The sequence below is a fragment of the Stegostoma tigrinum genome, chromosome 22 (assembly GCF_030684315.1).
Source record: "Stegostoma tigrinum isolate sSteTig4 chromosome 22, sSteTig4.hap1, whole genome shotgun sequence".
NCBI classification, from domain to species: Eukaryota; Metazoa; Chordata; class Chondrichthyes; order Orectolobiformes; family Stegostomatidae; genus Stegostoma; species Stegostoma tigrinum.
Window position 1 is genome coordinate 26,448,722 of NC_081375.1, and position 24,948 is coordinate 26,473,669.

Below are 24,948 nucleotides of genomic sequence, written 5' to 3' on the forward strand. Positions count from 1 at the left end.
ATGTCAACAATGTTGTCTTTGGTGTGCATTAGAAAGAAGTTCATAATTTATCTAAAATCAATACTATTTACGGAATTGCTAAGTGGAGCAACACATTAGAAGAGTGTTGCAGTATGGAGTGTGGCAATCTACATTCAGTTCACCACTTCTGTAGCATTGATGATGGTCGAATGTGTTTTGACCTCAGCTGTTTTTGGGGGAGGTTTTTGCAGGAACCACTTTTCTCCTGTGAGAAAGGGAAAGTATTCAAGTCAATCCCAAGGGAAGTTTCTCACAGCCATCTGCAACAATATACATGGTGGTATGGTGTTAGTTATATGCATGGTCTAGGGAGACCACAATTAAGAAGAAAACTTGCCATTTTATAGACTAATCCATTTAAAATGTCTTCAGTATTATTCAGGGTTTTTTGAAGATTAAATAATAGACAAGGAATGGGACAGCTGTGATCCACAAGTATCAAACAGGATGACTAAACTGCAGCAGCATCGGGAAGACATTCCCAGTGGGCAAAGTAGAATCACCTACGGATTGTTAATCTGTAATGGAGTTGTATTCCTGAAACAGAACTGGTACAAACAGCGAGGAAAGAAATGCGATCTGAGACCGAAGTTTTAAATGTCCCTGCAAAAACAAATGCGACAAAACATAAACACTAATTCATTTGTCCATCCTACTTTGCTGTAAGTGTCTTATCCAGAATTGGCACTGCATAATGTTTAATATAATAAGATCTGATTTGAACTGAACCTACAGGAAAAGAAAATTCCAGCCAAATTATATTTTCTGCTATTGTAGTGTCCGTCTGCAGTCTTTATGTGTATTTGAAATAGAGTTAAATATGCCTGAAATTGGCAAAAATGTTTTTTTAGAACCTTATACATACATAAGCATATTACACATTGGATGCAGTAATGCTAGTAAATTGTATATAAAGTTTTGATTTGCTTTGAGTAAACTAATGATCTCTGATTTATTTTCCCTGTGTATTCTTCTTTGTCTAAATTCTGTACAAGTGATTCCTTCTAGTTAGTCTTTTCTGCTGAAAGAAAGTCCCAACTTCTGGGGGTTTTTAAAAGAGGAAGTAATCTCTGATGTCCTCTTCATGTGAACCCTTCATCATCATGAAAATAATTACCTGATTGTTATCATATTATTATTCATTGGAGCTTGCTGTACACACAATGATGACAACGGTGATTGTGCTTCAAAAGAAGTTTTTCAATTTTTATTTGAGAATGCGGGCATTCTTGACAAGGCCAGCAATTACTGATAACCCATATTGCCCTGGAAAAAAATAGTCATGTGTTGTCTTCTTGAACTGTTGTCTTCCTTGGGGTTTACAAATGCCCACAGTGCTATTAGGAAGTGAATTCAAGGATTTTGACTCAAAACAGTGAAGGAATGCTGGTATTCAGGTTAGGATGGTGTGGGAATTGGGAGAGGAAATTGTAGGTGGTAATGGTTCCATGCATTTGCTCCCCTTGTCTTTCCAGGTGGTAGAGGCTGTGGGTTTTCAAGTTGCTATCAAAGAAGCCTTGGTAAGTTGCTGCAGTGCATCAATGTTGAAGGTGGTTGAGGTGGTCTCAATCAAACAGGCTGCTTTGTTCTGGATGGTGTCAAGTTACTTGAGTGCTGTTGGATGTGCACTCATCCAAGCAAGTGGAGTATCCCATCACACTCCTGACTTGTGCCTTGTAGACAGTAGACAGGCAGCGCGTATCTCGGCTCTCACCCAACCTTGATATGTGTACAATTATATAGGGCTAATGCATCTCAGTTTCTGGTCAGTGGTAACCCTGATGATGTTGGTAGGGGGTATTTGTTGATGGTAAAGCCATTAAACTTCAAGGTATGGTGGTTAAAATCTCCTGCTGGTGATGGTCATTGTGTGGTACTTGTGTGATATGAATGTTGCAACCCATTCCTGGACATTGTACCGGTCTTGATGCATAGGATCACAAACTGTTCCCAATGTTTCCTATAAGCTGTGTGACTGCGCACCAGCTGGGGAGCTCCGTACATGCTGATCGGTGGGCCAACACATAGCGTCCCTGGAAGCTACGGCCTTGAACGAACTTCAGGGGCCTGTGCAGCAGCACAAAAATTAGAGGGAACATTGCTTCAGTATCTGCAGAGTAGTGACTGGGGCTGAATATTGTGAATATCAGCAAATATCATACTTCTGACTTATGAGCGCAAGCCATTGAGGAAGCAGCTAAAGATGGTAGGGTCTAGGACACTATCCTGAGGAACCCTGCAGTGTTGCCATGGTTCAGAAATGAATGCTTTCCAACAGTCGGAAGGCTCTTCCTTTTTGCTAGGTATGAACCCAAGCATCAGTGAAATTTCCCTCTCATTCTCATTAACTCCAGTTTTGCGAGTGCTCCTTGATGCCATACACGATCAAATGATGTCAAGAGCAGTGACTCTCGCCTCAGTTCTCTTTCATCCATATTTGGACCAAGACCGTAATGAGGTCAGAAGCCGAGTGACCTTGGTGGAATCCAAGCTGAGCATCAAGTGAGTAGATTAGTACTGAGTAAGGGCTGCTTGATATCATGGTCAGTGACCCTTAGTGTCACTTTCCTAATGACTGAGTGTAGACTGATAGGCTGATAACTGCCTGATTTATATTTGGCATTTGACTTGCTTTTTGTGCACAGAATGACCACATTGTCATGTAGCTGTATTAGAACAGCTTGGTTTGGCATATGGCAAGTTCTAGATGATAAGCCTTCAGTTCTATTGCTGAAGCGTTGTCAGGGCCCATAGTCTCTGCAGTATCCAATGTCTTCAGCTGTTTCTTGATATCAGATGAAATGAATTGAATCAGTTGAAGACTGATATCTGTGTTGCTGGGGACCTCGGGAGGGGGCTGATATAGACCATTTGACTCAACACTTTTAACAGATGATGTTGGTGAGATGCTACAGGGACGTCCTGAGATTGTCATGAAAAGTGCTTATAAATGCAAGTCTTTCTAGATGGATTACGAGCAACCACACTTTATACCAGTGCATTTTCAGCTCTTTCATTGCTGTGTTGCAGAAGCACAATACAATTAAATGGGTGTCTCAGGCTATTATGAGTAAGTAATATTGCAGAGTTGTTACACAGCTGAGAATACTATTGTTTTTGACAAATGTGTCACTAATGCGTTTAAATATAGTTTAGATCAGTGACCCAAACACAGATTTCACCAACGATACATATTTCAATCTACTGTGCAAATTTGTGTAAGACCAATCAACATGAGAATCATTAGCCAAAATTGTGGAAGAAATGATTCAAAGTGAAGGTATCCTAGGAAGATGGCATTTGAAAACGAAAGTATTTCCTTTTGGTAACTTGTAAGTGAAAAAGAGGAACAGGCAAAGAGAGATATGAAAATAATATTGTAGGACAGGAAGTAAAGAAATTATTAGTCATGGTTATTATCCCAGCTGATGGCTGACCTAAACCTGTTTTCAGTTTGACAACTTGTAGACAAGCTTGCATACCTTGAAGACTTTACAAAACTTTCTGTTAAGATGAAACCATTCTGAACTGAAGTCTGATTCTGACCTAACCTTTTTTTAAAAAAGTGGCATTTCGTCTGTGTTCTCTGTCTGTCATATATATTCAACGCTGTAAGCACTTCATCGATTCACATCACAGCTATCCTGCTAGGCACTTAACTGGAACTGATTTTTAATTTACTGTACCTCTTTCTTAGCAAAAATAAATTATAGCAATATAAACTACAAATCTAATTTACCTCTACTTTCATTTCAAAATTCTCACTTGATGATGATAAACTATATGTCTTTATCACAAATGTAATATCTCTTTTAATAGATAGGCATAGACCCAGATGCAAATAGTCTCAAGAACTTGGACAATGTAGGGGATGAAATGGTTGACCGTGTCAAACTTGTGTGGGACTGCCTTGAGGATTACAGCAAAGACGTTGTGGAAAGATGGTGGGATTTGAAAGAGTGAATTTGTGATGGATCGAGGGTCAGGCTTTTTGATGAATGATGGTGAGGTTAACTTTGTGTAAAGTTTGTGGGGGTGGGAAGTATGATTAAAGACTATCCTGGAGAAGAAATGTCTGAGCATTAATGTTTGAGCATTACCTAGAATACACCTCCTCGCACCCACCTTCCTGCAAAAATGCCATCCCCTATTTCCCAATTCCTTTGCTTCTGCTACATCTGCTCCCAGGGATGAGGCATTCCACTCCCGCACATCTCAGATGTCCTTGACTTTCAAGGACCACAACTCTCCCCACCCCCCCCCCCCCCCCCCCCCGCCTGTGGTCGAGAACACCCTCTACCGTGTCTCCCGCATTTCCCGCAACTCAACCCTCACACCCCCTCACCACAATAACAACCAAAACAGAACCCCCCTCATCCTCATGTTCCATCCCACCAACCTCCGGATCCAACGCATCATCATTCTGCTATCTGCAATCCAACCCCACCACTAAAGACATTTTTCCCTCCCCACCCTTGTCTGCTTTCTGGGGGGACCACTCCCTCTGGGACTCCCTTGTCCGATCCACACTCCCCTCCAGCCCCACTTCACCCGACACTTTTCCCTGCAACTGCAGGAAGTGCAACACTTGCCCCTACACCTCACCCCTCATCCCCACCCCAGGCCCCAACAAGACTTTCCACATCAAGCAGATGTTCACCTGCACATCTGCTGATGTGGTATACTGCATCTGCTGTTCCCATTGTGGCTACCTCTACATCGGGGAAACCAAGTGGAGGGTTGGGGACTGCTTTGCAGAACACCTACACTCGGTTCACACTAAACAACTGCACCTCCCAGTCGTCACTCCACAGCAGTGCCACAATGATGCTACCTGAAGGTTGCAGGAACAGTAGCTCATATTCCGCTTGGGAACCCTGCAGCCCAATGGTATCACTGTGGATGTCACAAGCTTCAAAATCTCCCCTCCCCCCTACCGTATCCCAAAACCAGCCTAGTTCGTCCCTACTTCCCTAACCTGCCCCTCCTCCCACCTCAAGCCCTACCCCCATCTTCTACCTACTAACCTCATCCCGCCCCCTTGACCTGTCCATCCTCTCTGGACTGATCTATCCCCTCCCTCCCTCCCTCCCTCCCCACCTACACTCACCTTTACTGGCTCCATCCCCGCCTCTTTGACCTGTCTATCTCCTCTCCATCTATCTTCTCCTCTATCCATCTTCTATCTGCCTCCCCTGCTCTCTGTATTTATTTCAGAACCCACTTCCCCTCCCCCATTTCTGAAGAAAGGTCTATGCCCGAAATGTCAGCCTTCCTGCTGCTCGGCCTGCTGTGTTCGTCCAGCTCTACACCAGCAGATTCTCCAGCATCTGCAGTTCCTACAATCTCTGAGCATTAATGTGTTGCTTTGAAATTAGTTTCGGGGCTTTCTGGATTTACTGTAATTTGATCTTTTGCAGTACATTTATTTCTTAAACCATTAATGGAACTTTGAATGACGTCTCAGCATTAGTACGATAATGGAAAGTGAAAAACGAGCATAGCAGTCTGATGTGTCAGCTGGCGTTAATTCAGTTGATGCTCCATTGTAAAGATTATACAAAACATCATGTGCTGTATCAGAGATAATCAAAGATCATATAAAGTCTGTAATAATTTTGTTTAAATTGCTTTTTATGTTTAGTGTTTTCAATTGGTTGCTTATTGATGACATTTGCTATCTCATATTATAGAGAAACATGTTTCTTCCCTCAGAACTAAAGGAGGAAGAACGATAATGTCCGTGAAACTCAATAATGTTGTGTAAATAAGACTTTGTCTTGAGGTCTGAAACTCTCGTTACGATTTGTGTCCACACAATTGCTGCTGTGCAGTTTAATCTTTCTAAGTGGGTTCACACGTGACACTTGCCCTTGCAATTTGAAAGAAATGAGGTTTTGCTACAAAATGAGTTTCTGCGCTTCTAGAATATGAAGAGCATCATACAATGTTTCATCCTAGAAAGAGGCTGGTCAGCCCACCTAATAGTGCTGGTTCTTTAAATGAACAAACCAATTAGACCCCTCTCCTGATCTTTCCCAATGCACGTGACTTTTTCCTTTTCATGTACTTGTCCAGTTCCTAACAGAAAGTTGTTAATGAATCTATTTCTCTTACTTACAGGCACTGTATTCCAGGGTTACAAAAACTTGTTATGCTCGCCCACCCTATGACACCTCTGCAACTTCTGCCAGTTGCCTTAACATTTACAAATAAATACAAAAAAATTCAGAAATTGTCAGGTCAGGCAGCACCTATGGAGAAACAGTTAATGTTTTCAGGTTGCTGATTCTTCATTAGAATCAAAGAATGAAAAGAATGGAATAGGTTTAAAGCCAATGTAAAGGGACATGGGGCAGAAACAAAAATGGGGAAGGCCTGTGAAAGGGTGGAGTATCAGCAGGACCTAATGAAACATGACAGGGGAAATAGAAACCTAATGAAATTGTCCAAGGTAAAAGAGACAAATGGAAATATTGTTAGAGAGAAATGCAGAACTTCTTTAATGTGGATATTCGTGTGAGACATTTTTATTTCAGATTTCCAGCATTTTTCTTATGATCTTAAAAGTCGCACCTTTTTAGATATGCAACAAATAAATACAATAAATGTAGTCCTAAATCTCCTCATTAGTGTCAGGTGGGCCAGAATTCATTAACTAAACGCTGAAGTTCTCAACTATAAAATTATGGAAGATTGAGTTTTTGCAGATGGGTTTCAGTTCTCAGTTGAGAAGATACCTTAGTTCGGTATCTGTGGAAATCTGATTTTTCTTTCTGGTTCGCATGTTTGAATGGTAATTAAAAACGAATTAAAAACGATGCATATCTTGGCTTCTAACTCTAACTGCCTGGTGATGTGAATGGTTGTTCCCAGCTGGGAGAAGGGCTAGGGACAGAAGGAAGAATCTTACAGCTCTCTTTGCAAAATGCTTCTTGACTGTTTAAGAGAAACAGGAGGCTATTGACGTTACCTCATGGGGTTTTAATCTCAGCATGGTGGCTCTCGTAATAGGTTTTGACTTCCTGTCATGTTGGAGATGAAAGTAGTTTAGTCTTGTCTCCAGTTTTAAACCATCCTCCGATAACCATAATGATGCAAATTATTGCCAAATGTTTAAGGTGAAATTCATGTTTTGGTGGGATTTTAAACTTTTATCACTGATGAGCCTATTATTCCAGTGTCCTGTAAATGACATGATATCCAAGTGCTGCATGTTATGTTATGGTGCTTTGGGATTGAAGATCCTGAACGGAAATACTTGTATACTTAAATACTTATACTTATATAAGCCCAAGTACCCTGTGACTGCTTGTATTGCTATTTAGTTACCCCTTGTTATTTATGGTCACATTGTTTTTGGAATCAAAAGAAGTATTAAGTTTTGGTCTTCTGCTGAAGTATTCAGGAAATTAATTGTGTAAATCTAGACTTGTTGATGTAGTGCACAGGAATTTAAATCCATATATTCCCAAAGGTGTGTTTCTTCCCCATTGAGGCCAACCATTTTCTACTAGATCAGATATCAAAAGTCATTTCCGCAAACTATTTCTCACCCCGCTAAAAGGTGACATGCTCATCTTTTTACATGGAGTAGACGTACAAATTTCACAGGCCTTGATTCAGGTGCTGTGGCCACTCTATGCAACAGGAAGGGAAAATAAAGAGAACAGGTTTGTTTCCTGATCTTTATTGTTGCACTATGATATTTCTGTGAGTGTTACATCTGATCAGGAGCCCATGATAAAATATCCTCATTTTCCATGTATAAGTGAGAGATAGCCTTAAGGTTAGAGTTAGGCCCCAGTTAAAATCAATGCCTTTAGTTGAAGAAGGGCAATAGAATCACGGAATTCCTACTGTATGGAGGCAGACCATTCGGCTCATCAGGTCCACACTGACCCTCTGAGTATCCCACTCAGACCAACCCGCTACCCTATCCCTGTAGCCCTGCATTTCCCATGGCTAATTTGGCTACACACCCATGGACATTAAGGACAATTTTAGCATTGCCAATCTACATGACCTGCATATTTTTGGACTGTGGGAGGAAACTAGAGCACCTGGAGGAAACACACACAGACATGGGAGAGCATGCAAACTCCACAGACAGTCGCCCGAAGGTGGAATTGAACCTGGGTTCCTGGTGCTGTGAGACAGCACTGCTAATCACTGAGCCACTGTGCAACCCAAAGTGGTCTGGCACAGTAACTCAGTGGTTAGCACTGCTGGTCTGGCTTAGTAAGACATAACAGTTTTTAAGCTTACAAAAGCCTCAGAGTCATATTCCCCCAGTCACTGGCAGACAATCAATGAAGTTATGTAAAAGTCTGTTGACGAGTGTTCTGTAAGGGCTGGTTTGGCTGATTTCAGTTGAGGACTGGAAACCACTCGGACTCATGTTGGGCAACCTAATACAGGTCTAAATGTAAGTAACTAGCTTGAATTAACTTTGAGTTGCTTATATACAAAATTGTAAGAAGATTTGCTGGCAGTAAATTATAACTTGTCTTTAATCATAGAATCCTTACAGTGTGCAAGCAGGTCATTCAGACCGTCTAAAGAGCACCCCACACCCCCACGCACAACCATGCACTTCCATGGCCAGTCCACCCGTCCCACACATCTTTGGACTTTGGGAGGAAACCGGAGCATCTAGAGGAAACTCACGCAGATACAAGTGGAGAATGTGCAAACTCCACACAGACAGTCACCTCACAGGTGGAATCAGTCCTTGGCGCTTTGAGGCAGTAGTACTAACCACTGACCATGCTGGACATTGGGAGTCTTGTTCTAAACTCTTGATTTGTTGCAGTTATGGAAGAAGTGTTTTAACATGGGACTGTTATAGCCAAACTCAATGCTGACACTAAAGTGAAACAAAAAACTGTGGATGATAAAGATCTGAAACAAAATCAGAAATTGCTGGAGAAATCCTGCCGGCCTGACGGCATCTGTGGAGAGAAAGCAAAGTTACTGTTTGAAGTCCAGTTCTGAAGACAGGTCTCTGAATCCAAAACATTAGCTCTGCTTTCACGCCACGGATGCTATCAGACCTGCTGAGTATTTCCAGCAATTTCAGTTTTTGTTCAATGCTGATATTGCCATATGTATCCTTCCCGACTACATAGCAGTTTTTTTTTTAATGAGACATTTCTTGTTTTTCTTGATGTTGAAACCTGAGGCACAGATCTGAATCCAACTATATAGAGATAGTAGGAACTGCAGATGCTGGAGAATCTGAGATAACAAGGTGTAGAGCTGGATGAACACAGCAGGCCAAGCAGCATCAGAGGAACAGGAAGGCTGACGTTTCGGGCATTCAGAAATGAATGTTAATTCATAATGTTGTTTTGTATGTAACTTCATTTTAAGTCTTCATATCAAGTTAAAATTATACTGCCAAAATCAAGTTAACATTATGCTGCCAACAGAAAATGTCTCAGACTTGTAAGGTGAAATTTAAGCACTGAGATGTGGATGTGTGGACACCCTCTGCAAATGGGAACAGTAGGACATAAAGTGGTTCGGGAACAAAAAAGGCCATGCTTAACTGATCGTGGGGGATAAAACTTCGAGCAGTTTGTTGGTATAAGTTATGTGCTAACTTACTGTGTGTTACTTTAATTATTTATTGATGAATCAGTTTATCATTTGTTTCTCTTGTGGATTGTTGTCTCTATTCCCAGGGATAAAATGAATTGTTTTTAATAAAGCAATTTTAGCATGCAAAATTTTTTTACTGCTAAAAATCTGCATTACTTGAGCAGACTGCTTGAAATGATTTGTTTGGAAAGGCGGTGTGATTACTGTTGATTATAATAAGTTTTAAGTTTTCCACTTGACATTATGGCTACCTGCACCTAACATGACCTGAAATAGGAAAGCAGTGATCTGGAGAACAGAATTATCCTGGCTGTGGACCATGTTTTGTTTCCAAAATATATACTTCATTCGTAAAATTTGTGTAAAACCAAGAGATTTTTAAAAACTTGAATATCACAGAATTTGTAATAAAATTCACCTTGTCTCCCTAGAACATTTTCCACTCAAAATGATTGCATGCAATTTGTAAATATTAAGATTATTACAATGTTAAGTATACAGCCCCAGGCATGTGACATTTTAATTTGGAAATTACAGAGAGTGGCATGGATATAAACTTTTTCTACGCAGCATTTTCCTCACAGAGGTGCCTTAATACAACTTCAAGTATTCTTAATCTTCACAACGTGCAGCATTGGTAAGACACACAGTGCATGGGGCTCTATATTTTATAACCTTTTGGTCTGTTATGGCTGAAAGACCTTAGACTGTGATCTTGCCCCATTGCTGCTCTACAACAGCTGCCCCAACCGTAAACTGTCCCCTAACGTGTACTCCTGGATCTTCGAATATTTCAGTCTGCAACACTAAGACAAGGACAGCAATAATAAGAGCTGCTGATGCTGGAGTCAGAGATAACACAGTGTGGAGCTGGAGGAACAAAGCACGCCAGGCAACATCAGAGGAGCAGGAAAGTTGGCATTTCGGGTCGGGACCCTTCTTCATAAGGACAGCTGTTTGCTGCAGAAGATCAGCATGTTTCAGACAAACAGTGTCTTTCACTAAACCTGCTTGGCCTCCAGGCACTGTTGATGTTTGTCAAGGTGTGCATTCCTGTGTACATCCAGTAGAATACCAAGAGATAACAAGGTGCGTTTTCTGGAGAAGGATCCAGACCCGAAACGTCAGCCATCCTGCTCCTCTGATGCTGCTTGGCCTGCTGTGTTCATCCAGCTCTACACCTTGTTATCTTAGATTCTCCAGCAGCAGCAGTTCCTACCATCTCTGTAGAATATCAAGTTATACATTACAAATGTATTTTGACAAAAAAACACTACATTTGTCTCCATAGAGTTAACACGTGTAAAAGCACATTTCACACAGAGGTGAACAACAGTCTGTTCCTCACCACAGTCACCTCAAAAGCAATGTGTGGAGGAATTGCAGTTAATAGATTAAAATGAAGTGAGCTTCAAGTTCTGTATGAGAAATAGCAATTATCTCACCCCACCAGAACAGACTGTTACCGCTGAAGTATATTTTGAGGGTTTCAAGTTTCAAACTTAACCACTGCCTAAAATATGCATGGTTCATTGCAACTAGTTTGGAAGCTCACTGTATGTGGATGATTATTGTGGAAACTGACATTTTTATAAAGGGGATTTGTTGCTTTTACTCTTAAAATAGCAAAATTTAACAGGTGGGACATCTCTGTTCAGAACAGATCGAATAACAATGTTAAAGCACACATGTAGATACTTTGAATCAACCTGTTCAGATATTTTATGACACATGTCTGGGGCAAGTGGGATTTTTACCCCAAAGTTCTGACCCAGAGGCAGGGGCACAACCACGACACCACAAGTGTCCTATATTCCTACAGCTTGCTAGCTACAACTGGCTTTGTTGTTAATTGGCTGTACAAATTGTGCTTGACCTATTTTAACCTTAATTTTCAAAATCTGTTTATCCAGCAAGCCTTTGATGGTGCCACAGTCTGTGGGGAACAGCAACCTGAAAAGGTTAATCTGGCTCAGTGACTTTTCTTTTTAGATATGCAACTGGCTCATTAACTGGGATGGTTTGAAGGCAACAGGGGAATAAATTACAGATGAGTCACGCTGGTGCTACAGTTTCGTTATTGGGTATTGTTCGCAGGATGACATTTTCAGTGAAGGCAATTACATATGAATGAATTATTGCTATCAAGTGGCAAATTATTACCTCTAAGAGAGATGCAAATTACCTGTATATGTAACATTCAGCAAAATCTGTCTCTGTCCCAGCCCCCAACAAGTAAAATCCCTGGCTTTTTGAATCTGCCAGATGAAAGATGCCATTAAATTTGAAAGGGTTCAGAAGAGATTTACAAGGATGTTACTGGGATTGGAGAGTTTGAGCTATAGCGAGAGGCTGAAGAGACTGGGGCTTTCTCCCTGGAGTGTGCGAGGCTGAAAAGTGACCTTATAGAGGTTTATAAAGTCATGAGGGGCATGGATAGGGTGAGTAGTCAAGGTCTTTTTCCCAGGGTAGGGGAGTCCAAAACTAAGGGGCATAGTTTTAAGGTGAGAGGGGAAAGATTTAAAACAGACCTGAAGGGCAGCTTTTTCCACACAGTGCTCCACGTAAGGAACAAGCTGCCAGAGGAAATGCTGGAGGCAGATACAATTACAACATTTAAAAACCATCTCGATGTGTACATGAATATGAAAGCTTTAGAGAGATATGGGCCAAATGCTGGCACATGGGGCTAAATTTATTCAGAATGTCTGGTTGGCGTGGATGAGTTGGGCTAAAGGGTCTGTTTCTGTGCTGTATAACTCTGATTCTAAAATCTAAAATGGTGAAAATAGATTTCTCCCTGAACATGAGGGTGAAAGTTTCCAGAAATGTATTAAATCCAATCCAGATATGTTTGCATCACCGGTATATCATTCAAACTTTATTGATAATATGAATGCAACTCCTTGTCTATTTTTGGCAGAAAAAGAAGCAAAGGCTGTGCATTTTGGATCTTAAGAGGACCGAGATCAACTTATTTCTCTGGGGGTCCCCTGTTAATCCAGTGCCACAGTACAACCTTTAATTTCACTTTTGATACGGATCAAGGGCAGCAATCCAATGAGTTACACACAGTCTGAAAACTTGAGACCATCATATACAATGACACACCAAAACATTTCTTACTGAAAGCAGTAACATTACTGTTCCTCCATGCATTGTCTCCCCACAATTTTTATTATAGTGGTAGGGGAGTGATTGGAGTCATCTCTGTAAACATAGCTTTACAAAACAAACAGGAACCTATATTGAGAGTAAAGTCAATGTTTGATAGTGAGCCTTGTGAACGTGGTGTCCATGTTATCTGCAAAAAAGCTATTTATTTTATCAGCTTAGCTCTCCATATTCACATGCCTTCCATATTTTCAACATAAATTAAGTCTTAATTTCAAATAATTAATCTGTCTGAATTTACTGGCCTGTGTGGAGTCTGCTGTTTCTCCTATTGATTTTTAGCAAGTCGAGGGATACAGTGGTGCTATATTAAATATGTCACTACTGGGTTTTAAAACTGGGTGGGACACTTGTTTTTGAGGTTTGCTTTTATGATTCTTTTGTGGTGAATGACAAAGGCACGATAACAAGTGTCAGACTGATTTAATGATTGTGTACCTTGAGTGGTAGTAATGCTGACAGTGCACAAGCCTGTATTGTTTTCCCCTCAACATTTAGTCTGGAATTGTGGCCAGTTTTTGTCGTTTGGTCAAATTCAGTTTTAATCTGAAATGCGCTGTTTTAAGACTGACCTGAATCTCAGTGTTCTGGCCAAAGGTGGATTGCATGATTAGTCACAATCAAGGGGAACCTGTGTTGTTGTTATGAATGAACAATGTTCTTTGCCGATGCCCTGGAAAGACCTGTGCTCCCAACTGTTAGTGTTAGAACTGAACAAAACGCTGCAATAATATAAAACAAAGCAGCAATAACACTTTTCAAAAAAGAACATTGTGAAAGCAATCTTTAATCTTGCAAGGCCAAAGCTGAACTGTTTATAGTCTTTAAAAATCAAACCTGGAGCAAATGCGCATTATAAAATTTAAAATGTCGCAGAAGATGATTCATAAAGTTTGTTGCACTCAATAAATTGACTAGGTGTGACTGCAATGAAATCTGCCTATTTTCATTTTACAGTTAGTGAAACAGTCATGAAAGTTCAACAAAAGTCATCTGCAACAGTTTGGCACTGCCATTTTTTGAGGTTGGTTAAATTTGTGAATTTTAGCAAGTGAAGATTTATGTAATACATGACTCCAGGATATTGATGGATGCAAGTAGACCATTTCCGTTCAGTTGCTGCCCACACCATCTGGCACCAGCATTATAACCACAGTAACAGAGTTAAATTTCCCTTTCCTACCTCATACTGCAGCTATATTTTTCATCAGATTTTCAAGGGGAGGGGAAAGAAAGACAAAATAAGGAGCCCCCTAGCAAGTTTTGAGAAGATTTATAGCTCAGGTTGAGTTTCTGGATGCGAGTTTGCTCGCTGAGCTGGAAGGTTAGTTTTCAGTTTTTTTGAAAACTAACCTTCCAGCTCAGCAAGCAAACTCACAACCAAGGAGCCCACTGTTTGAGGAAGATAATTTGAAGTTCGCTTGCTTTTATTAGATATTAAAACTAATGGACTTATGTCTATCTTTGGAAAAAATATCTCTGAAGGTATCTGTCTGGAAAGCATGAAATGATAACTAGAGTCTCATGAATACCTTTATAGCTCGCCATGTGCGTTGGGTTGAAGCAAGAAAAACTATTGTTTTTTATGTATAAATCCAATCTGGAAGCTTGACCTCACCCCAACAAAAAGCCTTAATATTCTGAAATTCTCACTTGTATAAGTTTATTTGCTACATAACAAAAGCATCGGGAATGTACAAAACGTTTCTTAATGGGTTTAATTATGACCTCACTAAAAGCCTTCAGATTTTCTTGATCTTTAAATATACTTTTATTTTGAAATAGTGGAATGCAAATAGTTAAGCATTAGTAGTACAGATATTGTATCAGATGTTAAAAATATTAAAATAAAGTCAAGGATTTGGTAAAGACAGTAAAGTATTAATTTGAAAGGCGGAAGCAAGACTGCAATCAATGTTGTATAAGGTTCAATGACTGTTCTCTTGCTAAAACATCCTTTATTGTATACTGGCAGCAGACTGTGAGTAGCTTCTATTTTGTCCTGTTACTTCAGGAAGTTCACTACCTCAGTTTGTTGAAACCATACAGCCAGATGGTGTCAATGGCCTTATTGTGGATTTCTGCAGGACACCTCACGATATGATTTATTGTGACAGGAGGCATTAGCACATGGTTGCAGCAAAGCTCAAGTATTCTGTATCCTTATTCATCTTTCCCAGACCATGAATTCAGAACCAGAAGTGCAATGCCTCACGGTCCACATTCAATCTTGTGTTCAAATCCCCCCGGTAAGCTAAGACATTCTGATTTAGGGATTCTGCTAGTACCCAAGTCAGACTTCTTTGGAACTGCTCTTCTGATGCAGTAGTGCAGCAGGTTTTGCAGCATGGATAACTATTGAGGTTACGTGGCTCTGAGTTGAGGGGTGAGTGGAAAGAACATGTTTTAAACCATGCATTGGGGAGGTGGTGTACTGTATCATTGAAATTAGCAAGTTCCTCACAGCAGAACCTACACCTTGCTCTCATGTTTCCCCTGAAATCCTCTGCTGCCAGATGAATATATAATCTTTTTCTCAGTGATTAGTTTTGGCAATCCAGGTTTCTTGTAGGCAAGTAGTTTCAATGTTTAGCTTGTCCAGTTTCATATTGATCACAGCTGTCTTGTTCACAATTATTGATCAGCTGTAAGTAATCTGTCATCGGTGAATCTACCGAGCCTGCATCCTCGGTTTATTCCTTTACAATGGTGAGACTAATATAAGATCCTAAGATATAGCAGCAGAATTCAGCCATTCAACCCATCAAATCTGCACCACCATTTGATCATGGCTGATGTGTTTTTCCACCCTATTCTCCTGCCTTCTCCCCGTAACCCTTGATCCCTTTACCAATCAAGAACCTATCTATCTCTACTTAAATAAACTCAATGACTTGACCTCCACAGCCTTCTGTGACAGTGAGTTCCATAGATTCACCACCCTTTGTCTGAAGAAATTCCATCTCATGTCAGTCCCTTCATTCTGAGTCTATGCCATCAGGTCTTAGTCTCTCCTACACATGGAAACATTTTCTCCACATCAACTCCATCCAGGCCTGTCAGTATTCTGTAAGTTTTAATGAGATTCCCCCCTCCCTATTCTGAATTCCATGAAGTACATACCCAGAGTTCTCAACTGCTCCTTATTTATCAAGCCCTTCAGTCACGGGAACATTCTTGTGAACCTCCTCTGGACACCCTCCAAAGCCAGCATATCCCTCCTTAGGTAACGGCCCAAAATGCTGACAATATTCAAAATGTGATATAACCAGAGCCTTATACAGCCTCAGCAGCACATTTCTGCTTTTGTATTCTAGCCCTCTCTTACATTGCTTTTGCCTTCCAAACTGCCATCTGAACCTGCACATTAACCTTAAGAGAAGCCTGAACTAGGACTTCAGAGTTCCTTTGAGCTTCTGAATTATATATCCTTTCCCCATAGAAAACAGCTAGACCTTTGTCTTCCTACCAAAGTTCATAACATCACACTTTGCCACACAGTGTTCCATCTCCCACTTTCTTGCCCTCTCTCCCAGCCTGTTCAAATCATTTTGCAGCCTCTGCACTTTCTCAACACTACCTGTCTCCATCTGCCTTTGTGTCATCTAAAAACTTAGCGACAATGCCCTCAGTCCCTTTTCCCAGATTGTTAATGTAAAACATGAACAATTGTGGTCCCAACACAAACCCTGCAGAACTCTACTAGTCATCTGCTGCCAATCTTGATAAAGACCCTTTTATCCATACTCTCTGCCTTCTGCCAGCCAGCCACTCTCCATCTATTCCCATGTTTTGCCCCTAACATCATGAGTTTTTATTTTATTTAGCAGCATCGTGGGTGGCACCTTGTCAAAGGCCTTCTGGAAATCCAAATCCACTGGCTCTCGTGTGTTCAAATGTCCAGAAAAAGAAACAAACTACTTAGTTTCCACTTTTGCTATTTGAGATGTATCCTTAGCATCTCTCTGTCAGATAAGAGAGAAGACCTGCAGTATTTTAATTTTATCACACCACATTCATTGCTAAGACAATGATGCCTTCAGTTCAGCCATGTTCATCAAATAGATAAAGGCCATATACCCAAAGACCTTCTGTAGGTTGAACTGGCCACTTGATCACGACCATTTTTACATACCTCCACCACACGTACATTGCAGGGCAGATAGGAAGATGATCAATACTGATAGTTGCAACTAGGAGACAGTTGCTGTGACCTCTAGAGGCTGATACCTGGGGCATTGGAAGAGGTAACAGCAGAAAAGCAAAACTCAGCTGTCCAAGAAGAGGACCCAGAGAAAACAGAGGATAGCAAATTGTGCACCTTCCCAGTCCATTGTAATCCTGTGCAGTAAATGTGGCGGAGATTGTTGTGTCAGAATGAAGCTCCTGAGATGCACCATGTTATGTTTAACATGGACTTGATTATTATGGCCTTCTGCAATGAAAGGCTGCCACTGTTGTGAGACTGCAGTGATTGGACAAAGTACTGTGAACTAGTCCCATTATCTCCCACTTATAAGTGAAAACCTGGTCCAAGAACTCTTGTACCTCTTTCCTACCTTGGTAAATAATATGAGGATAACTTGGTGGAATTTCAATACTGGGTTTTCCCAAAGTGTGGGGTCTAGGGGCTGAATATTTGGAGTCACGAGCCCTGAGGCAGTTGCAGCTGACACTGCCCAAATTCCCCTCTACTTTAATAGTTTTTCTTCTCCTCTTCCCTGCAGCTCACTAATGGGTCACAACCACTTCTTATCCTCAAAATACAGCTGTATTGAGAAAGAGGATTTGAAGCAGTGTTTTATATTCTCCAAATGGACATCCAACTTGAATAATTTCTTTCAAGTGTAATTATGTATGTAGAGCATTCAGACAAGACAGTGGATTAGTAGCATTGCACTTTGAAACTAAAGGTGAGCTTTTTTCACTGTTAAAGTCACCTTTAGCTAATTGTCATGATGAAAGGTGTGATTTCTGACTTCTTTAGGCAATAAGCACACCTTCGTAACTGCTGTTGAACCTTGTCTTGTCAGTTTAAATGTAAAAGAAGTTAAGACTAAAGAAATTAAATTCTAACATAATGTAAATATTTCTACAATTTAAACTCATGTTGTGTAAATATTTTGCAATAAATGATCTTTACTTTGTTTAGTAGAGGAGCACTTGAACTTGCACTGATAGGAAATGACTGTTTATTGTTACAAATGTGAAGTTTTTAAATTTTATACTTCTGGCCTACTTACAATGGAGTAGTAAAGAGGGTTATGTGTGCTCCTCTTAAATGCTTTTGTCAACAAGCCTGGGGACTTGGTTGTTGTGGGAACAGGACAGTTTACTGAGAAGAAGGTGCTAGATGATGACATCTGTAAGCAATGACCAGAGCAGCCATACTGAAGATCAGTACTTCATCTCCAAGTCTCAAAGGGAGTTGTTAAGATTGTCAGATTTAATAAACAATTAAAAGCTGTCAATTTAGTTCCAAGATAAAATGGAATTAGGGTCGTAAATGACAGCTAAGTAGCATGTCTACGTGGATACAGGATGCATAAAATTCAAGATTCCATGGGTATGGGCCTTGGTGAGCAACTCAATGATAAAATAAGGAATTCATTACCATGAGGAGGGAAGTAGGTACAATGTGCTGTCCAGAATTACAAAGCAGGCAGGGGTGCTTGTGGTCAGCATGTTCACTGACCAGCCCTCTCATCAGGCTACCTGAAACACAGTCCTGGTCTCAAGCCACCAAGTGACACCTCGACACATCTATGGAAGCAAAACCTGACAGGCAGAAGAAATCTGGGACAAGATACTAAAGCAGAGTTTTGCGCTTCAGAATATAAGTTGCATGCTGAGATAGTCTTTAGCCAATATTCTATTTAATTTGTTTGCTACAACAGAAGTCTGAAAACGGAACATTTTGTTTTGTGATCCTACTAATCAGTCATTGGCGAGTCAAATACCTTCTTAAAAGTTAACAGTCGCGACAAGAATTGGAATATCATCTAGAATCTCTAATTATCATTTGGCTTATAGCGTGGTTTCTGGATAATACACTTGTGTTTCTCTGTAAAATCTATCTTTGAGACCTCAAAGATCCACTTTTTTTATCAGAGGTCGTGGTATAGCATCATGTCTAGGGTGTGCCAGTGAGTGATTCAGAAAGAGAAAGAGAGAGAATTGCTGCTTGTTAATCATGGATTAAGCACCTTTGGCAAAGACACAATTGTTTCTGCCTCTGTCATTATTTTCCTGAAACTACTGTCTGAAGAATCAGATGATCCAAAGTGATTATTTTGAAATGGGTATGCTGCCAGTTTTATAGAGTAGAGATTTTTTTTAAAAAGAGTGTAGAATCAGCAGAAAGTATTACATAAACTGTGAATAATTTGTTCTCCATAGGAAGCCAAGAGCTTAGTGCTGTGAGTTATAACGGTTGCCACTCAGCTGGAAGTTTCCAGAATATTTTAAGTCTTTGTAAATGGTTCAGGTCTCGTGTGTGAGCTGATTGTTTTAGGGATATGCAATCTTCAAGGAAAATCCTCTACAGCACTGAGGGACTGATGGATTAGATCCACTGGCTGCTTTACATTATTGATGATTAGAACCAACTGTTCACCATCTAGCTAAATTTTCTTTTCCTCCCAGGCAAAATGATAAATAAGTTTCCCATGGTGCACAGCATATGTATCATGTTTGTGATGTATCTGTGAACTGTACGATTGTTGATCTGATAGAAATCAATGGGTTGAAAGAATTAAATAACATAAAAGCTTATGGTAAGAATCCAAGCCACAGATAAAAGTTGCCCTGCTTCTGGGTCATACTTGAGGGATGTTGTATCACGGAGACAGCTTATCTTGTGAAGCAGGTAGTGGTGGAAGGTTATAATCTCTGATATGTCAAGGTAGAATTTTCAAGTTCTGTAAATGATGTAAATGCCTCTAGTTCTTTTTGTATTTTATGAAATCATGTAGTTCATTTCTTTAGGAATTTCTACCATTAGCTTACTTGCTGCATGTTCCTTTGCAATAAAAGTCAGTAATTCTGTACAAAATTGTGGAAACAACGATGTTAAGATGTTTACTGAAGTTAACAGCGAAGTAAACAACTGCAGGGATATAGTTACAACAAAATAACAATGCTTCTTTGCAAAAAATCTAATCATTAAATTGTACAGAATGATTTTTAGGCCTTAATGGACTAAAACTGTTGAATTATCCACTTGGTCTCTTTAAATGGGCAGGCAGCCAATGGGAAGTGTGTGTTGTCGTATGCGGTATCTCTATATTCTATTATGAGCGTCTCAGCCATTGTTTTAGACATTGTAACAACAAATAAGCATGCGATAAAATGATAAGCTTCAAAGCAGCATGTGGCTTTATGGTGATTTAGGGTCCAGCTATAAAAATATGAAAAAGGCAAAGAAGAAGCTGAGTTTCATTAAAAGAAGCTTATAGATTTTTTTTTAAGTCAGTGTCTACTATTTACACTGAAGTAGTAGTCAATCTCACATAAAAGTTCACTTCCAACTTTTGGTCAAAAATCCTAACTCTTCCACAGGCTGACTCTTTTCTCTTTTCCTTGCCAGCCTTCCCAATTGATGCCTGTTCCTCAGGCAGACTCACTGGACTTCCATTATTTGTGGCCTGTCCTGCAGGCTGACCTGTCTCTTCTGCTGCCTCATCCACACAGACCAACTCTCCTGGTCATTAACTCTCCAGGTAATGGAGACCAGCTCTCTCCCCTTCTTCGATCTTCTCGCTTGCCATTTTCTCCTGAACTCTTGCTATGAGTGAGAGTAGAGGAGCGGACTTTGGAGGAAGATACATTGAGTAAAAGCAACTGTGATTGGGGAGAGAGTGTTTTGGGAATAGACCAAGCTGTTCCAAAGTGGCGTCAGTCGGGTCATGCACGTCCTGTCAACCCCGGCACAAAGCAATAGTGAAGTGAAAATATCAAAATACGTCATGATATCAAAGAACATGCATAGATTTCAATCCCTCAAAAATATTACTCAGGTCTAAGTTAACTCCCCCCAAATGCTTGCCTAAAAATTTGAGCTCACAAAGCTGACTTTTTTACACGGATAGAAATAGTTAATGCTAATTCTGTTATACAGATCATTATTTAAATAATGTTCAATCTTTGGCAATTCATTTCTACCTTCACAGAATTTTCACCATTACCCCTACCTCTGTTCCACACCAACGTATATAAAAAGTGCAATGATTTAAGTATTTATAATATTGAAATATGATGATGTAGTAAGTATATGTTGTATTCCTAAAAATAAATAAGCGCGGGTTATGGTGTGATTTGATCAATGTGTTTAACTAAGGAAGGGATTGAATGGGTCACCACAAAATGAATGTTGTCCCATTGTCAGTACAGGCTCACCTTTAAGGTAAAGGTAACGTCACTATAGACTCAGCAGACCATGGGACTATTCTCTCATTAGTGAGAGACCATTGGTACTAGTTTAATGTGAGAGTGACCACACCTCAGACAAGGGATGAGGGTGAGAAGATGGAATCCTCACAACAGCCTTAACTAATGTGGGAGGTGAACCAATGCTGTTGGCATCACACTGCACTGGAGACCAGCCACCCAGCCAACTCAGTGAGGGCTGACTTAGCTAAAGCATATTATATGCTGACTGTTCTTAACAAGGACAGGGTATTTCTACTTGTGGGTGAATGCAAGACTTGGGAGGCACTGTTTTAATGTTAGAAGTCATTTCTTCAGGACAATGATGAATATTTTTTCTGTTACAGGGTTGTGCAACTTTTGAACTCAGAAGGTGGTGGAGAAGAGGTCATTAAATATTTTTAAGACAGGGTGGATAGATTCTTCCTGTGGCAGGGGAATCCTGGGTTAGCTACTATTCTGGAAATTGAAAGATAAACTGCTTAACATGGCCTAATTGCAGGACAGAGCAGGCTTGAGGGGCCGAATGATCAATTTCGACTCCTGTCTTGTATGTTTGCAACAGTGAAATTATTTTTGCAGTTAAGCAGTGATTCGTTATGAAAGAAAATACTTTTTATCTCAGAAATCAATCTAGTAAACCTTTGAATGTTTACCAAAGTAAGTATACATATGGAGACCAAAATACAACACAGTAATTCAGGCATGGTCTCACCAAAGCTCTGGACAATTGCAGCCACACCTCCTTACTCTTCAATTCAAATCCTCTTGAAAAAAACATCACTTTATGCATCATCTGTTGCTTTCTTACCCATTCATCTAACATACCTTCTATATCCTTCTGCATGCGTTGTCCTCACAGACTTTTTCCCCTACACATTTATGACTGTTTAATCATATTTGATTACTGGTTTCTGCAATTAAAATAGAACATTTTTCTATTCTGTGTCAATTGTTTTAGTAGTTCTGAGGGTTTAAGTAACTGTTCAAATATAAGCAACAGAGAAGAGGTTAATGACTTTGAAACAGAATATTGTAATGCGTGAAAATTGTTGTTGTTCACAGAAAGCTCAGCTCTAACTTGGTATAAATGTACAATGTTTAAAGTAAATCCCTTTAAAATCAGCTTTCTTCTTAAAGCCTTTGACAGACCTCTCACTTCCTAAAACTACCATCCCAACGAATCACATGAATTACCATACTTTGTGGGAGCAGTGTTGTTTATAAATGTCAGTCATAAAATGAGATAATGATGACTATTAGGATATGTAAGACTCCTCTAAACCCATGTACGCGGTTGGGATTCTACATTGGTTCAAATAGTCCATCACAAGTTGAGTAGATATCCTTAACTGAACCAGTGGTGGGAGCAAAATCTCAGTAATAATCTGAAAATTACTCAATGCAGAACCTGTACATTTATGAACTAATAAATGAAGATGCATTAGTCATTTTAATACTGTAATAAGGTGTAATTCTTAAATGGAAAGCAAATCTCATGCAATTATTTTGTGTTTATTTTATTTTGCCCCAGGCACTCATGTTTTTGGCTGCAATTGCTGCTGTTGGCTTGGCCCTCAATTTAATTTTCATCTCCATTTACTTATTATGCATCTGCTGCTGTAACCGAACTGATGATGAGGAAATTAAGAGGCCACATTCATGCTGTGTCATGTGGACAATTGTGACAGCTGGACTTATCTGCTGGTGAGTATAAGATATTACGATGTAAGGTGTGTGATTTCTGTATATTCTAAGGTCATTATTTTGGAGTTTTGAATTTTGTGTTTCTGAAGTGATTCAGTTATTAGCTTGTAAGTATTTCTGTAGCCATGGTGATTTCTTTTCCTAAAGCAGTTGTGAAAATGATGGTTCGGGAAGGTTAGTGGGAATTTGTTTACATTGGGAGGTTTTCTTTAAAAGAATGAACAAGCTAAAGAATTGTGGATTAGGTTTTCAGTTTAGAAGGTCAGTAATTGATTGTTTTCTTTTGACTGGGGGAAACAACTATAACTGACAAAAAAAATTTTAGTTTCAGTTTGGCCAGTCTACAGAAGCTGGATATGTAAAATAGTTATTCCTGAGAAAGGGAGGTAGTTTTGGATCATTATAAAATAGGTTACCCCAGTGTAAGGAGTTTACTTTAAAGTTCCAAACCAAAATTGTTTGGTTATAACATGGAAAGTGCTATTTGAAGCTGATAAAATCTATGCTCAGCTGTATTAAGACTCCAGGAAGAGGTTTTCAGATTCTGAAGACAACGTTAAATAAAGTCCTGTAGTTATGGAAGACGAGAGAATTCTCTCTTGTGTGAGTATTACAAAGGAGTGCTTTTGGAATTAATTCGATTGTACTTTACTGTGTGTTTTGACATCTTTAGTTTTTTCTTTCTGTGCAAATAATTTAGTTTATTCTGTCTTCTCCTCTTGTGCAAAAACTGACAATTGTATGCAGTTAAACCTGAATCTGCAGTTTTGAATGTTTGTGTTTCAGTGAAAAGACCACCTTTTAAAACCAAAAAATGTCAAATAAACCAGCTTTCAGTCTGGGATCTGATTATCAAGCAGTAACATCAGCTGGCATCATATCAGTATGAAAGTTCTCTTTTCATAGAAAAGGTTGACCCATGAGCCATTCAGCGTGGTGCAATTTCCTCTTCTCCATGGTCTGCCAGAGCAATTAACAAATCACTACATTTACAATATTACTGCTTGTTTAAATCCAATTTATAAATTTTAACTTGTATTTAAGTGTGCATTTGATGAAGTGGCACTCTTTTTTGCATATATCTGTAAAACTAAAATTGGTTACATTAAAAGGGATTGTTGAAAGTTGTTTGCATTCAGTAAGATGTTAGTTGTAGCTTCCTATGTGTGAATGTACTTTAGACTGAAGATTCAATTTTATTTTTCCTTGCCATTCAACGGTTTGACCTCTGCATTTGGCGTATTGGAACTGATGTCCTGGTTGGCTGGAGAGAGGATAATTAAATACTGATCATATTCTTCAATGTAATCCAGTGATCTTCCCACTGGAAAGTGCATTTGTATTTCTGCAACAGTCTAATCGACTTAAGTATGATTCCTTCTATGATGAGTAGCATAATGGTAATCCTTTGTTATAGCTCTTGAACCAATAGTCATGTAGGTAGTGTGTTAGGGCACAACAAAGTCTGTAGCATGTTAACGCAGTATGAATTATGCCTTCAGGTGAGTTGAAGGAAAAATTGGATTAACAGCAATAATAAAGCTTTGTGTTCATCTTTTGTCAGTCTTCCTTTTTTCAACTCCAAGTGATGTATATTTTTTGCTATTGTGAAATAGAGGCAGATTAGCAATGGTCTAAATTGCTGATGGTATGTTTGTCTGTGTGGGTAATGGAATAGAGCAAAACATTTTGAACTAGAAGATGCAGGAGAAACAGTGAGGAATGTTTCTCTTCCAAACCACAAAGTCTACCCTATCAATACCGGAAATAGGAATTGGGAAGGAATGTGTCTTGGAGAAAAGGTGAAGTATTCTGAAATTGCTCTTGCTGATTAAGCTTTGGAAGGGTGATTCTTGCAAGATGATCAGGTGGAAGAGGATAGCTGTACATGAGCACAAGCTCTGTCCCTGAGAATATAATTTCACAGAGAACCTTAATTCCCATTCCCTTCCCCAAGTGACCATTTCATTATGTGGTTGTACATAACATCAACTGGAAGTATAAGCCTAGTGG

General features: G+C 39.7%; 1 protein-coding gene across 1 annotated transcript in view; it reads left to right on the forward strand.

Moving 5' to 3' along the window:
• The window catches only part of ttyh2 (tweety family member 2), a 135,638-nt gene that overhangs the window by 10,837 nt on the left and 99,853 nt on the right, over positions 1–24,948 (forward strand). Inside the window, exon 2 of the mRNA XM_048555650.2 lies at positions 22,763–22,935. Coding sequence (XP_048411607.2) covers positions 22,763–22,935 — 173 coding nt within the window. The remainder of the gene's footprint in view (positions 1–22,762; positions 22,936–24,948) is intronic.